The sequence below is a fragment of the Chinchilla lanigera genome, unplaced genomic scaffold, assembly GCF_000276665.1.
Source record: "Chinchilla lanigera isolate Chin_1 unplaced genomic scaffold, ChiLan1.0 scaffold00063, whole genome shotgun sequence".
Lineage (NCBI taxonomy): Eukaryota > Metazoa > Chordata > Mammalia > Rodentia > Chinchillidae > Chinchilla > Chinchilla lanigera.
Genome location: NW_004955464.1, coordinates 8,080,020 through 8,092,358, shown reverse-complemented (window position 1 = coordinate 8,092,358; position 12,339 = coordinate 8,080,020). Strand labels below are relative to the sequence as shown.

General features: G+C 33.7%; 1 protein-coding gene across 1 annotated transcript in view; it reads right to left on the bottom strand.

The window, feature by feature from the left end:
• The window catches only part of Faf1 (Fas (TNFRSF6) associated factor 1), a gene marked incomplete at its 5' end in the record, with an annotated part of 440,455 nt that overhangs the window by 385,440 nt on the left and 42,676 nt on the right, over positions 1-12,339 (bottom strand). Inside the window, 1 exon segment of the mRNA XM_005398612.2 lies at positions 7,446-7,514. Coding sequence (XP_005398669.1) covers positions 7,446-7,514 — 69 coding nt within the window.

Genomic DNA, 12,339 nt, shown 5'->3' with positions numbered 1-12,339 from the left:
GAAGCCTCTACCAAAACAAACTTTTCCTCCTTACAGCTGTGGGTGCAGAGTATTGTGTTAACTAAAATACCAGGTATAGTGGTGCACAACTGTAATTCCAGCACTCCGAGAAGCTGAGGCAGGAAAATCTTAAATTCAAGCCCAACCAGACAACTTACAAAGTCCTGTCTCAAAAAAAAAAAAAGTTCGGATGTAACTCAGGGATTTAAACAGAACACACACACAATTATTCATAAACTCATATGAATCTAAAAGAAAAACTCTTAAGGCTCAGTGGCCTATAAGAGAGGAAGGTTAATGGCTTTCAAAACAAAATCTATTTGCTAAAATTATTGCAGAAAATTTTTCAAACAGAAGAAATGAGGAGAAAAAAAAAACTCAAGTAAAGAAGGCATTTAGTACCCCAAGTAGACACCATGAGAAAAATACCTCTCCACAACACATCAGTTAGAATACCAAAAATTTAGAACAAAGTAAAAATATGAAAAGCCATTAGAAGCACCAAATCATTTATGAGGGCAATCCCAACAGAGTAACTGAAGACTTCTCAATAGAAACTTTAAATGCCAAGAGCACATAGTATGTTTTTCAATCCCTTTAAGAAAATAATTGTCGGGCTGGGGATTTAGCTCAGTGGCAAAAGCGCCTGCCTGGCAAGCGCAAGGTCGTGAGTTCGGTACCCGGTACCGGAGAAAAACCAAAAAAAAAAAAAAAAAAAAAAAAAAAAAAAAACAAAACAAAAGAAAATAATTGTCAATCCATATTACTCTATCCTAAAAGGCTACCCTTCAAAGTCAAATGAGAAAGAAAAACCTTCCACGATAAGAAGAAACTAAAGAACTTCATGACTAACAAGTAAGCAGTGCAGAAAATATTAAAGGTAAAGATAAAGAGAGATGATAAGAACCACCACCACCATGAGGCCAAAAAAAGAATAAATCTCACCTAGAGACTAGTTAAATGAATGAGAAACAGATATGAATCAAACATCTGGAAATCTCACCTAGAGACTAGTTAAATGAATGAGAAACAGATATGAATCAAACATCTGGAAAAAAAACAAAATGACAGGAATTGGTATGTAACTTTAATAATGACACTATAACGTAAATGGTCTTAACTCTCCAATGAAAAGATGCAGACTAGTAGATTGGATTTAAAAAATCAAGACCCATCTATATGTTGACTGCAACATATTCACCTCATCTGCAAGGACATACACAGACTGAAAGTGAAAGGATGGAAAAAGATATTCCACACAGCTGTGGCTGGAAAGCAAGCAGGTGTAGCTATACTTATAGCCAACAAAGATGACTTCAGATCAAAACTAGCCAGAAAAATAGAAGAATTCACCAAGCAGAGAAAACAAATATAAATATATGCACTGAATGTTGGCACCCACAATTTCACAAAACAAACACTACTTGTCATAAAACAGATATCAATATAATCACTGTACAAGACTTCAATACCTCCACTATCAAGATGAAAAAAATCAACAAAAAATATCAGTTAAATTATACTACAAATCAAATGGATTTACCAAATATCTACAGAGTAGTTCATCCAACAACAGTAGAATACACATATTTTTCAGTAACCCACTGAACAGTTATTTTAGGCCATAAAGTAAGTCTCAATAAATACAAAAGAACTAAAATATTCTCATACATCCTATCAGATCACAGTGAAATGAAACTAAAAATCAACAGCAAAAGAAACCATAGAAACTATACAAACACATGGAGACTGAATAATCTATTTAAGTGGGTCTCTAAAGAAATCAGGAGCAAATTATGCAATATTAATGCTACATTAGAAAAACAGGGCAATCACAAATAAATAACTGTGAAATACACGAAGTCCGAGTAAAGCAAGAACAAACCAAACCCAAATAAGGGAAAAAAATACAAAGATCACAATGGAAATTAATGAAATTGATACAAAAAAAAGAATGATCCATGAATCAGAGTTGGTTCTTTCAAAAAGATTTTAAAAAACTGATAAACTTCCAGCCAAATTTACAAAACTAAAGAAAAAAGCCCATATTAATAAAATTAGAGGCAAAAAAAAGCAAAACTGAATCAGATACCACTGAAATCCAGTGGATTCTTAGAAATTACATTGAAAACTTATATTCCAATAAATCAAAGTATCTAGAAGAAATGCATACATTCCTAGACACATCCAACCTCCCAAAATTGAACCAAGATGATTAAAAAAAGCTAAACAGATCAATTAAATTGATACAGAAATTAAAACTCTTTCAACTAGGAAAAGCCCATGACCCAAAGGATTTGCTGCTGAATTTTAACACTGGAGAACATCCAAAGCTTCTCAAGCTTCTCCATGTAATAAAAAGGAAGGAATGCTTCCAAATTCATTCTATAAAGCCGCTATGACCCTGATACTAAAACCAAGTAAGAACTCAACTAAAAAAGAAAACTCTGACATTCATCTTCTCTTAACTGTGAGTGTAGACTACGTGAAAATGATGACAGCGAGGAAGACTGAGGTGGGTGAAAAGCTATCTGGTGCATAGCAGGTAAAACGTTAGTAGAAGACACTTGCCAAAGATATTAAAATTCATGCTATTTTTGTTTCCAAGATTTTAGCATATATAACTTAATCTCCAGTTCCTCCAAAATAGTCAACCATGAAGTACTTTAATAAAAATAAAACACAAGATGATCAAGGAAAGTGACTAATGATAAGAATCAAATCCCTGCAAATGCACTGAATTTTCATAAAAAATACTATCTGTGTGATTAAAATAGACAATGCATCAATTTTTGAGCATATTTCTTAAAAGTTAGTACTGTAGTTTGAATGTGTCCTCTTTAACTTCCTATGTTGGAAACTTAAGCCCTAGAGTCCTATGTTAACTGTACTGGAGGGTGGGAGCTTCAGGTAGCTGGTTCATGAGGGTCCTGCCCTCATTAATGGATTCACTCATTCATGGATTATTTAATAGGTTGAGAGAATGGCTTTGTTATTAAAGCAAGCTCTTTCCAGCATTCTTGCTCTATTTAACCATCTAATGCCCTTCTCCATGTTGTGATGCTGCAGAAAGGCCCCCACCCCAGATGCCAGGGCCAAGTTCATAGACTTTCCAGCTTTGAGAAACCCAAGTCAAATAAATTTCTGCTATAGTTTGGATCTTTAGGAGGCTGAGGTAGGAGAATCACCATGGGTTTGAGTAACATAGCCATGAGCCTGGGTAACATAGTTAGTTCATGGTCAGCCTCAACTATATAGTGAGACCCTGTCCATTTAAAAAAAAAAAAAAGAAAAAGAAACGGTAGACATATATATATATATATAAAATCCTGAATGTCTCCCAAAAGCCCATGTATTGATGGATTGGTCCCCAATACAGGCATTACTGGGAGGTTGCAGAACCTTTATAAAGTGGAGCTTAGTGGAGGAGGTTATGTTATTGGCGATGTACCCTTAGTTGAGATGTTAGGACCCTGGCTCTGTGATCTCTTTATTTCTTAGTTGCCATGAGGTAAGCAACATAATCTGCCATGCGCTACTGTATGACATATTGCCTTGTTACAGGCCTAAAACCAAAAGAGCCAACCAACCACGGACTGATATGTCCAAAATTGTGAGCCAAAAATAAACCTTTTCTATTTTTTAAACTGATCATCTGGGGTATTTGTTATAGGAAGAGAGAGCTAAACAGAACTTCTATTCTTTATAAACTATGAAGTTGCTGGTATTTTGTTACAGCAATATAGAACAGAACAAGACACTTAGAAACTATATACTGTTAAGTTTGTTAAGCCTCTATACTATCTAGTAAAGATCTAGATGCACTATATGCAGTGCTCACTGAATGAGTTTTTCATCATTAGAATTTTTCACACTCATTACAATGCTTGATTGTATTGTCTAATTCATTATCCCTTATATTCTCTAGTAAAATATGCACAGGAACAATGAAGGGGAAGTGTTAGTGATATATACAAGAAATTTCAAATTAGATATCCTAGGTTAAAAGCTTAAATTATACAAATTGTTCCATAAAATGCAGAGCAAAAACAATAGTAATTTAGAAGCACAAAATACAATGTACAGGCAAAATATAGAGACAACTATATAAAAACTTCCATAAAAGATTTAACAAGTTAATGCGCTATTCAAAATATATTTCTTTTTCTTTTCAATCATTTGTTGTCATTGTTGTTGTTTGAAGCAGAGTCTCACTACATAGTCCAGGCTGCCCTATGTAACTCAGGCTATCCTCAAATTCATAATCCTACTGCTCCAGCCTCCTGACTGCTGGGATGACAGGTGTGTACCACTACACCCACCTTAAGTTTCATTTTTAAAACATTGTAACATCACATGAATGATGTATGAAAGTAAGAGAAATGAAAAAACTTAAAAAGCAAGACAGTTATAAAACACAACAAATCTTTATTGTGAATAAAACTGAGATATTTGCAAAGAAAGGCCAGCTGGGAGATACATTTCAAAAAAAGCCAAGTTGAAGGTTATAAAAGATAGCCTGGGGGGGGGCTGGGGATTTAGCTCAGTGGAAAAGCGCCTGCTTGGCAAGCGCAAGGTAGTGAGTTCGATTCCTGGTACCGGAAGAAAAACAAACAAAAAAGAATATTTTAAAAGCGCCTGCCTGGCAAGCACAAGGTCGTGAGTTCGGTTCCCGGTACCGGAGAAAAACAAAAAAACAAAACAAAACAAAAGAGATAGCTTAGGGCCGGATAGCTTAGGGCTCAGAGGCACATCACCTGCCTGGCAAGCACAAGGTCCTAAGTTTGAGTCCTGGTTAAAGAGGAGAGGACAGGAGAGGATGAGAGAGGAGAGGAGGAAAGGGGAGGGGAAGGGAGGGGAGGGGAGAGGACAGGACAGGAAAAGAAGAAAGAAGAAAAGAAGAGAAAAGAAAAGAAGGAAGGATGGAAGAGAAAGAAAGAAAGAAAGAAAGAAAGAAAGAAAGAAAGAAAGAAAAGAAAAAAAAGAAAAAAAGAAAGAAAAAGAAAGAAAAGAAAGAAAGAAAGAATACAAGCTTAATGCTTTTGCTTAGTCTGATGTGAGACTGCATTTCAAGTAATTCAGAAATAGCAGTTATCTTTCAATTATTCAATATTTACTGGGCATTGTTGCACATGCCTGTAATCCCAGCACTCTGGAGGCTGAGGCAGGAGGATTGCCATGAATTCAAGGCTAGCATAGACTAGGTAGTGAGTTCAAAGCCTGCCTGAACTACATAGCAAGGCCTTGTCTCAAAATCAATCAGTCAATCAATCAATCAATATTATATGGGCAAATTCATGGTCAGTAAGCGCTTTAACCTTCAAAACTAATGAGCATGGACCAGAAGGAAGGAGCTAAGGAAAGAATATACCTCTGTCTCCCCAACTGGTAATTCCCACATGATAGACTTGTAATTTCTTACTCCTAATCTACAATCTTCGTTTTCTTTATCCTTTATCCTTCTCCTCAGAGCCAAACCCCAAAAATACCTCCAAAATATACAAACTAAAGCAATGCACATGCTATTGCAAAACTAAGTTTCAGGACAAGAAGTTTGTAGGCATCACTACAAAAAAATTGCTGCCTCTTCCCCTATTCTTGACATAGAAATCATGAAATCATGATGCTGCCGCCTAATACGATGTATTGATGGCACACACTACAATTGTTAAAAGCATGGATTTAGGGCCAGGCTATATAAGTATTTCTAAATTTTCTTAAGTGCCAAAACACAAATATAAAGCAGCAATATTTTAACAAAACAACCCTTTCAAAAGTGCACCTGGTTTGTAAAAATTTGTTACTGAAACCATCCTGGAAGTACATTTGGCTCAAATTATCTAAAATATTAAAAACAGGGGCTGGGGATTTAGCTCAGCGGCAAAAGCGCCTGCCTGGCAAGCGCAAGGTCGTGAGTTCGGTTCCCGGTACCGGAGAAAAACCAAACCAAAACAAAAAAAAAACAACAACAATAAAATCTTAAAAATATATATGTAATATGACACAAGTTCAACTACAAATTTATTCAGTTTCTTCCAGGAAAATAATAGGTTAAATACGCAATATTTTTACACAAGAATGTTCTCTACGATAATGTCTACACTAGCAAACTATTGGAAAAATTTTTCATATTCAACAACTTAAGAATGGTAGGTAAAATTATGTTATAACTACAAAATGAAATACTATGCAAACTTTTTTTAAATGAACAGCCACATTTAGATAGACAGGAAAAGATTCATGATATATTGTTAAATTTAAAAAAGATTAAAAATAGTATGTATAAAATCATCTCATTTGTATTAAAAAAGTTTAATCTCATAATTATATCCCTGGAATAATATACCTAAAAATTCAAAACAAGTATCTCTGAGTGATGGCATTAAAGGTCATTTCAGATTGAGTAACCCTTTTTTGAACAGGTTAGGATGTGGAGTACTGTCAGATCTCAGAATGTCAGACTCTGGGGTTTTCCATTGGACTTTTCTGATTGAGCATCCCTAATCTAAAACTGAAATTCAAAATGCTCTGAAACCCAAAACTTTTTCATGTCATGTGGGTGTTCAAATTTTGAAGTGTGTTAGATTTGAAGTTTTTTGATTAGGAACCATCAACCTGTAATATGGTTTTCTTTCTAAAATTTCTTTACCTCCTCATTTTATTACAATGAGCATTATTACTTTTATAAGCTAAAAATCTTTTTTTATTAAAAATACTAATAGTCATAGATTTGCACAAAGCACAAGATAACTAAGAACTATGTAAGTACATGATACAGATAGATAGCAGCTAGATCTAATTCCACTTCTATAAGTATATATTTTAAATTTTAACTTTAAAAATTAGCACTTCTTCAAAATTATAATTTTAATTTTCTTTAGCATTTCAAGGGCATCAAAGGACATCTGTGTCATCCTAACACAACCACTATTTCCCCAATGTAATTTACTATTAGCTTGCTTTGCAATAGATGGATGTTTAGTACTACGTCGTGCTGTCTCTCTTGAGCTACTGCCCCAAAAGAACTAAAAAACATTAAACTAAGCAACCTCTGTCACAAATTGCCTCAAGTTTGTACAGAAATCACAGCAAAATGCTACTTATCAGATAGAGCCCCAGGAAGGGGAAAACATCAAATAGAATTACTCAGACAGACAAGTCTGACTTCTCTCCTTCCAAGCATTTCCACCAAAATACTACATGGGACAATAAATCATAATACACAATAAAATAAGAAAACAATTTTAAAAATCATTTCACTTTTCTGAGTATTCATCATAATTTAATACTTAACTAAATATGACTTCATATTAAAGATATGACATTTTATTCATTCAGACAAGTTACAGATGGGCTATAGTACACTGAGCCATCTGCAAGAAATATTAAAGACATTCAAGAATTCATAAAATCTGAATATGGGTGGGAAAATTAAAAGTACTTACCACTAAATCCCAATTATTTTGTTCAAGCAATGTAATAGCTTCATCAATGTTCTCAATGCCAGTACATGCCTGAAAGCAAAGTAAATAAACACTTTAGATGTAAGTTTATTAATGAGGTTAGACTTAAAATGTAAACAGCATTATATGTAATTTAAGCTCAAATATGTATACAAATAAAGCTATACACTAAACAGCTAACACTTCTAAGCATTTTATACATAAGGTTTAAAAATTGTTAGTTATAAAGTAAATTTACATTATACATATTTTATTATTACATAATAAAAGGAAATAAAAACAATTATAAAGATCGAGATTGTTTAAATATTGAGATTTAAAGCTCAGGATACTCTCTAGATCCCTAATTGCCAAGAACAATTTTATTAAAAAGTTTGTAAGACAATTATATCTAAATAACTGCACTTCAACTCAAAACTTGTACCATATGTAAAAATTAACTCAAAATAGGTAACAGGCTTAACATGAAAACCTAAAACTACAAAACTTCTAGATCTATGCTGTCTGCGTTAGTTATTACACACAGCAGCAAATAAGTCCTTGAAATATGATTCAAGTGAGTTAAAATTTGCTGTAAGTGTAAATTACACAACAGGTAGAACTTAAAAATTAAAATGTATACTATCTCATTAATTCAGTAATACTATCTCTCGGGGCTGGGGATTTAGCTCACCGGCAAAGCGCCTGCCTGGCAAGCGCAAGGTCGTGAGTTCGGTTCCCGGTACCGGAGAAAAACCAAAAAAAAAAAAAAGACCAAAACAAAAAGTAATACTATCTCATTCAGTAATTTTACTACTGAATGTTTAAATACTGATAGACTACCTTAAATATTATTTATATTAGTATGTTAATCACATACAATTATTTGCTTAACTATTCTATTAGCATAATAATAAAATTAATTACATTGACATCTTTATTTTTTTAGCATGGATGCTAACAATTTTTAAATTACATGTGACTTTCATTACATTTCTATTGCTGTTCTAGAAAAAAATAAAACATATTTGTGACCTAATTAAGTAAACGTTAAGACATAATAGCAAAAAAAAAAAAAAAAAAAAAATTGCTCTTTGACAGATTGCCCTTTAAAGAAAATGAAAAGGAAAATCACAAATTGGGAGAAAATAACTACAAAACCTATCTAACTGGAAAACTTGGAATCAGAACATAAGAACTTGGAAAATTCAATTTTAAAAAATTTAAAACAACCAAGATTCACAGAAATATAACCAAAGAAGATATATACATGATGAATAAGAACATTAAAAATGCTTGACATCATTAGTCATTAGGGAAATACAAAGCAAACAATGAGAGATATTACTTCTACATACTAAAGGAGTTAAATCCAAAAGACTGACAGTATCAAGAAATTTTGAGTATAAAAGGATGGAACTCCCCTATATTGCTGAATAGGACATAAAATCATGTAGCCACTTGGAAAAACCACTTGACAATTTTTTAGAAAAGTATGACCCAATAATACTGCTCCTAGGTACTTATTCAAAAAAAATGAACAGAGAAGCTATGAGACAGGAGAATCTGATTTCCAGAGTTATCATATCATACAACTAATATAGTCCACCTTTCACAAAAAATTGTGTACAGAGAAACAACAAAACATGACCAGTAAAGGGGGAAATTAATAGAAACTGTCCCTAAGTAAAAACAGATATCAGACTCAGTAAACAAAGTCTGTCAATTATTAAGTATGTTCACAAGGCTAAAAAAGAAAAATAGATTAAAAAAAAGAAAAGAAAAGAAACTAGGAGGACTGTGTCAAATAATAGAGACTGTTGGAAGAGGGATTAAAAATGATTAAGATGGGGCTGGGGATATAGCTCAGTGGCACAAGCGCCTGCTTGGCAAGCACAAGGTTGTGAGTTCGATCCCCAGTACCACAAAAAAAAAAAGAAAGAAATGATTAAGATGTGATATGTCTATGTACCAATCCCCCAAGATGAATGTAATTATTATATATTTTAAACAAATACTAATTTAAATTTTTTAATAGAAAATGCCAATAAAGAGAAATTATCCCAGACAGGATCAAATGGAAATTCTAGAGGTGAAGATTACAAGGACTGAAATGAAAAATCAACTATGGAATCTGGGCAGACAGAGGAAAGAATCATAGAACTTAAAGATATTCAATTGAAATTATCAACTATGGTAAGCACAAAGAAAAAGAAACATGAATAAAGCCTAAAAGATAAGTGTAACACTTAAGCATACAACATACACACAATAGGGGTACCAGCAAAGAGATTTTTAAAAAAGGGCAGAAAAAATATTTAAAGAAATAATAGCCAAAAATATTCCAGATTTGATAAAAAGTTAATAAATAATCTACAAATTCGAGCCAGACATGGTGTTGTGCGCCTAGAGTTCCAGCACCTGGAAGTCTGGGTGGGAGGATCACTTAAGTCTGGAAATTTAAGACTAGCCTACCAACATGGTGAAAACCTGTCTTTTAAAAAAAAGTAAGAAGAAACTCTGGGTTCAACTGTTAGCACTTGCGCGTGCAGCACACACACACACACACACACAAAGAAAATCAGAAGAGGTAATTATGATCAACAGGTTTCAGGAAAGATAAACACAAAGACATCAACACTAAAACACATCACAATCGAAGTGCCAAAGGCTGAGTTTTCTTGTTTTGTTTGTTCTCAGTACTGGAGGTGGAACCTAGAGCCTCACATAAGGTAAGCACACATTCTACCACCGAGCCACGTGCGCAATTCCTAGAGTATGCTGGAAGCAGTAAGAAGGAAAAGATTCAGGTACAGTCATGTAGTGCATAATAACATTTTGGCCAATAACAGAACGCACATACAATGGTGGTCTTGTAAGAAAAATTGCTACCTAGTGACATCATAGCGTTTGTACCTCCAGACATACCCATGTATTCGTGGTGATCCTGGTGTTAACAAGTTTACTATGCTACCAGTTACAGAAAAGTACATATAGCACAAATTATTATGAACAATACATAATAGCTGATAATGATAATAAATGGGTTAAGTAATACTAGTTTATATATCTCTATTATATTATACTTTTTATCATTAAGAATGTACTCCTACTTGGGAAAAGTTTTTCTACAAAACAGTATACTGCCAGGTGTGGTCGTGGACATCGTAATGCCAGCATTCGGGAGACTGAGGCAGTAGAATCACAAGTTTGATTTCAGCCTGGGAAACAGCAACTAAATGAGACCTAGTCTCAAAATCAAAAATAAAAAGAGCTGGGAATATAGCTCGGTGTTAAGGCCCAGGGTTCAATCCCTAGTACCACACATACCATAACAAAATTGAGCTCAACTTCAGGAAGAGTTCCTTTCATGCCTTGTGTTATAATGCTATCCTTACAATTCTTGCATTTGTCTGGGCTGGAATTTTAGGGATTTCATTAGTTATGGACCAAATTTTATTTGTATGAATTCAGTCTTAACCTTCTGAGAGTCTCGAAGTTCTAATTTTCTGAGGATGATGATGATATTCCTATTCCCCCTTTGGGGGACCTCCTTGGACCCTGTCCAGTGACAATTCCAAGAATTTCATTAGCACCTAATTTCCTGTATTAAATCCCATCCCACTTAAAATACCTAGATATTTATTATTTTTGTTTTCACCAAACTGTGACTGATCCAGAATGATCATCTTTAATTGAGCAATAACTGTATTAAAAACAAAACAAGGTAATAGTGGCCTCAAAGTAATAATACTCGGGAACAATCACTGCTGGCCAAACACGAATGACAAATTTATATTGTGAGGAGATCTAAAAAAGAAAGTCAAGTTATTCCACATATATATATATATATGAAAATGCATATGCTAAGCTAATGTATTGATTCTGAAAACGCATTTAGAGCGCTAGAATCAGAAAACACAAATGCCTACCAGATTTAGTAACTAAAAGAATCACTGCTAGTTCTACCTGGAACCCTTTATTTACCTTGCTTAGACAGAATTGAAATGCTTCTGTAAGTGTCTAAAATAACAATGGACTACCTGACAATGGTATAAGACAATATGAACATCAAAAGTGAAAATGTCAAATACACTAAAATAAAAATCTATGTATCTAAGTCAATTTTTTAAAAAATCGTACTTGCAAAATGCAAAAGAATCACATTCAGGTTACTTTCTAATTTGCCAACCAGGCACTATCTAAACCAAATGATCAAACTAAGGATCACAAATAGTAAGACAATGTCAGATTGTAAGCTTCTTGGTGGGATAAAAGATGAACTTCACACTATCACTCATGAGAACATGTGCCAAAAATGTTCATCTTAAATCCAATGAAGGGTCTAGACCAAAAAGAGGTATAGTGAGTGACAAGTCAAGTGGTATCATTTAAAAAAGAGAGAGCAAAGTTAAAATGCATTTATAAGACTATCCTGGACTCATTAATAAGTTAATATTACTACCTTATCCTCTTCCATTCTATAAGAGGTAGGACTCTTCCACACTAAAAGAGACTAGTGATACAACTATCAAATGTAACACGTAACTGCAATTGTACACCTATTAAAGGGAAAATCAGTAAGGATAAATCTTGCTTTAATTTTAGTGTCTAGGTTTTGCAAGATATAACAGAATTATTAACCTGCTGAGGTGTAAGTATTGTATACACAGGAAACTGCCCTCATTCTTAACTTTGCACACTAATCTATTTAACATGTGACTGTGTAATGACTTCATAGTTTTATATTCTCTGTTTCCTCCAAAATTAAGACCAAAAAATAATCAGCCTTAAAAACTAGAGATCAAAACTGCCAACCCAAATCACCTTGCTTTAACTGCCATTACAGAGTAATGAGAATAGTGGAAGTGCAAGAGCAATAGTGGAAGTATAATCT